Source organism: Myotis lucifugus, unplaced genomic scaffold (assembly GCF_000147115.1).
Source record: "Myotis lucifugus unplaced genomic scaffold, Myoluc2.0 scaffold_63, whole genome shotgun sequence".
Lineage (NCBI taxonomy): Eukaryota > Metazoa > Chordata > Mammalia > Chiroptera > Vespertilionidae > Myotis > Myotis lucifugus.
Window position 1 is genome coordinate 1617506 of NW_005871111.1, and position 2339 is coordinate 1619844.

The 2339-nt window shown below is 34.4% G+C and overlaps 1 protein-coding gene across 5 annotated transcripts in view; it reads right to left on the reverse strand.

Annotated features, from left to right (window-relative positions):
* Positions 1 to 924: 924 nt before the first annotated feature.
* The window catches only part of DOCK7 (dedicator of cytokinesis 7), a 163422-nt gene continuing 162007 nt past the window's right edge, over positions 925 to 2339 (reverse strand). For all 5 annotated transcript variants that reach the window (XM_023754662.1, XM_023754661.1, XM_023754665.1 and 2 more), the window contains one exon: positions 925 to 1824. In XM_023754662.1, the coding sequence (XP_023610430.1) occupies positions 1782 to 1824 (43 nt within the window). In that variant the 3' untranslated portion in view covers positions 925 to 1781. The remainder of the gene's footprint in view (positions 1825 to 2339) is intronic.

Sequence of the window (2339 nt, forward strand, 5' to 3'; positions counted from 1 at the left end):
ATGTGTGCTAATTAAATCATATAAATTTTAAAGTTCTTGATGTCACAGATTTGTTTGAAACTATTCAAACTTTTACATAAATGCAACCTAATGAGAAATGACCTAGGGGTTTAATATCCTCTCCCGTTTTATCTACCTCCTTTCCGCACCCATAGTAAAGTATATGTTACCTTTTTTGTTTTAAAGAATTTCCATTCCTGCCTTGCCTTATTGTCCATCTGGATCCTTTGTCCCCAAATATATTTTTGAAGTTACACCTTGCTGACTCCTTGGTTAACCCCTTGTGGTCCAACATTGTAGACTCATCTGAAAAACCTTTTCATAATTCAGTGTTTGAATTGATATAGGTAAGAATTTGAGATGATACAGTTATAAAGGGAAGCTGCACTCAGGAGAATCATGTTTTGGAGATCTTATTTTCCTAAGTGATTCATGTAACTGGTCAGATCAGAGGAATCTATATATATAATAAGCTGGTGACCAGAATGCTGGAATGACCGGAACGAGCAGTTGCTATGATGCCTACTGCTACTGGCCAACCGCCTGCGGCCCCTCCCCCCAGGCCGGCCCAGCCCCAATCGGGGAGGGCCAGCCGGACCCCACCCATGCATGAATTCGTGCACCAGGCCTCTAGTAGATTATAAATGATGACTTTCTATAAGCTATAATACTACACAAAGAAAACATTGTCAAAACACTTCCAGAAATCAATGCATTTTCTTGGAAAAATTTGCCAAGTAATTGAAATATATTTCCCCCAAAATTGTTGCATTAATTTCTTATAAAGTTAAAATTTTAAGTTAATTGGTTCTTAACTTCAGTTAAAAACTAATTTTACATATATTTTGTAAAATCTATACAAGTATCAAATATAACTTCTCACTCAGCTGGTAAATTAAAGTCAAACAGCAGCTCTTCATGTTCTTTTTATGGTGTAATAGCTTTATGATGTAATAGTTTTGGTCACAAAAAAACTGATGACTGGCTTGTTTAATTTGAAACAGGAATCATTCATTTTAGTCGCTGAGAGTCATTAAGCTGATACCATTATCATTAGTATAATAAAGTTGAGAGTCAAAGATCAAGCTACTGTCACTGGTATTGGCTATCCCAGTACTTAAAGTTATTTCTACAATTTACTCTACCCCCCCCCCCTTTTGGTGTCTAAATGCAAAATAGTTTAGAAACCAGTTTTAAGACTTCACAAACCAGTTATCAATGTCTTCACCCATTAATTCTTTCAACTTGGAACTTTGGGGCCATAAAGTGACTGTCAACTTTTGTTTTCATTATGCTAGTTCTTGAATCAACTCTAACTTATTCTCTGCCTTTGTCAAGAAAATTTGTAAAGTCCCACTCAATAAAATTAGTGTAAACGTTCACATATTTAATAGTACCTTTAAAATAAGCATTACTACATTTAAAATGGTTCCAAAATGAATCTATAAATGTTCATATAAATTAAAAAATACAAACTTAACGTAAATAAAATTAACATTAGCTATGGTATAAATAATGGTAAATGTATAGTGTACCCTTGAGTCATTAAAATGTCTTTAAAAAGATAACAGCATATTACCAGAATATTAGAAGCCATAGCCATGATTCTCAAACTTCAACAATCTACATTTGATTTGGCCACCTCATTCTTCATTGAGTAAATTAATGCTACAATTTTCAGATTTAAGTCCCAAGTCTTATTTTTCAATAGATCTTAACTTCTTTTCACACTCAATGTTGAATATGTGGCTCTTTTCAAATTAATAAAACAAGTGTTTATTTTAGAGATCCATTTTGCGCAGGCTCATTCGACTGAAGGAATCTCTGGGAAGAAAAAGGATATAATTATAAGCAAACAAACTTTGCAAACTTCTGTAGATTAGGTTTACTTTTTTGTTCTGCTAAAGTTATCTCAAAGTTTTGCCACCAAAAAGTTAGTAACTTCTAAAACTTTTTGTACCAAAGTTGTTACTTTCAAGTTACTCTGCCTTATATATATTCTGGTTTATAGACCTCTATAAATTAAAGCTATATTGCAGTAAACACTTTATCAAATGCATTGATCATTTAGTCACGTGCAATAGAAGCATTAGCTATGATAAATAAGGAACTAAGGGATAATGGGAGAGATTTTAGGAAAAGATTTTTTTTGCGATTATTAAAAGGCAAAAGGCAGTCCTAACCGGTTTGGCTCAATGGATAGAGCATCGGCCTACGGACTGAAGGGTCCCAGGTTTGATTCCGGTCAAGGGCATGTACCTTGGTTGCAGGCACATCCCCAGTAGGGGGTATGCAGGAGGCAGCTGATTGATGTTTCTCTCTCATTGATGTTTGTAACT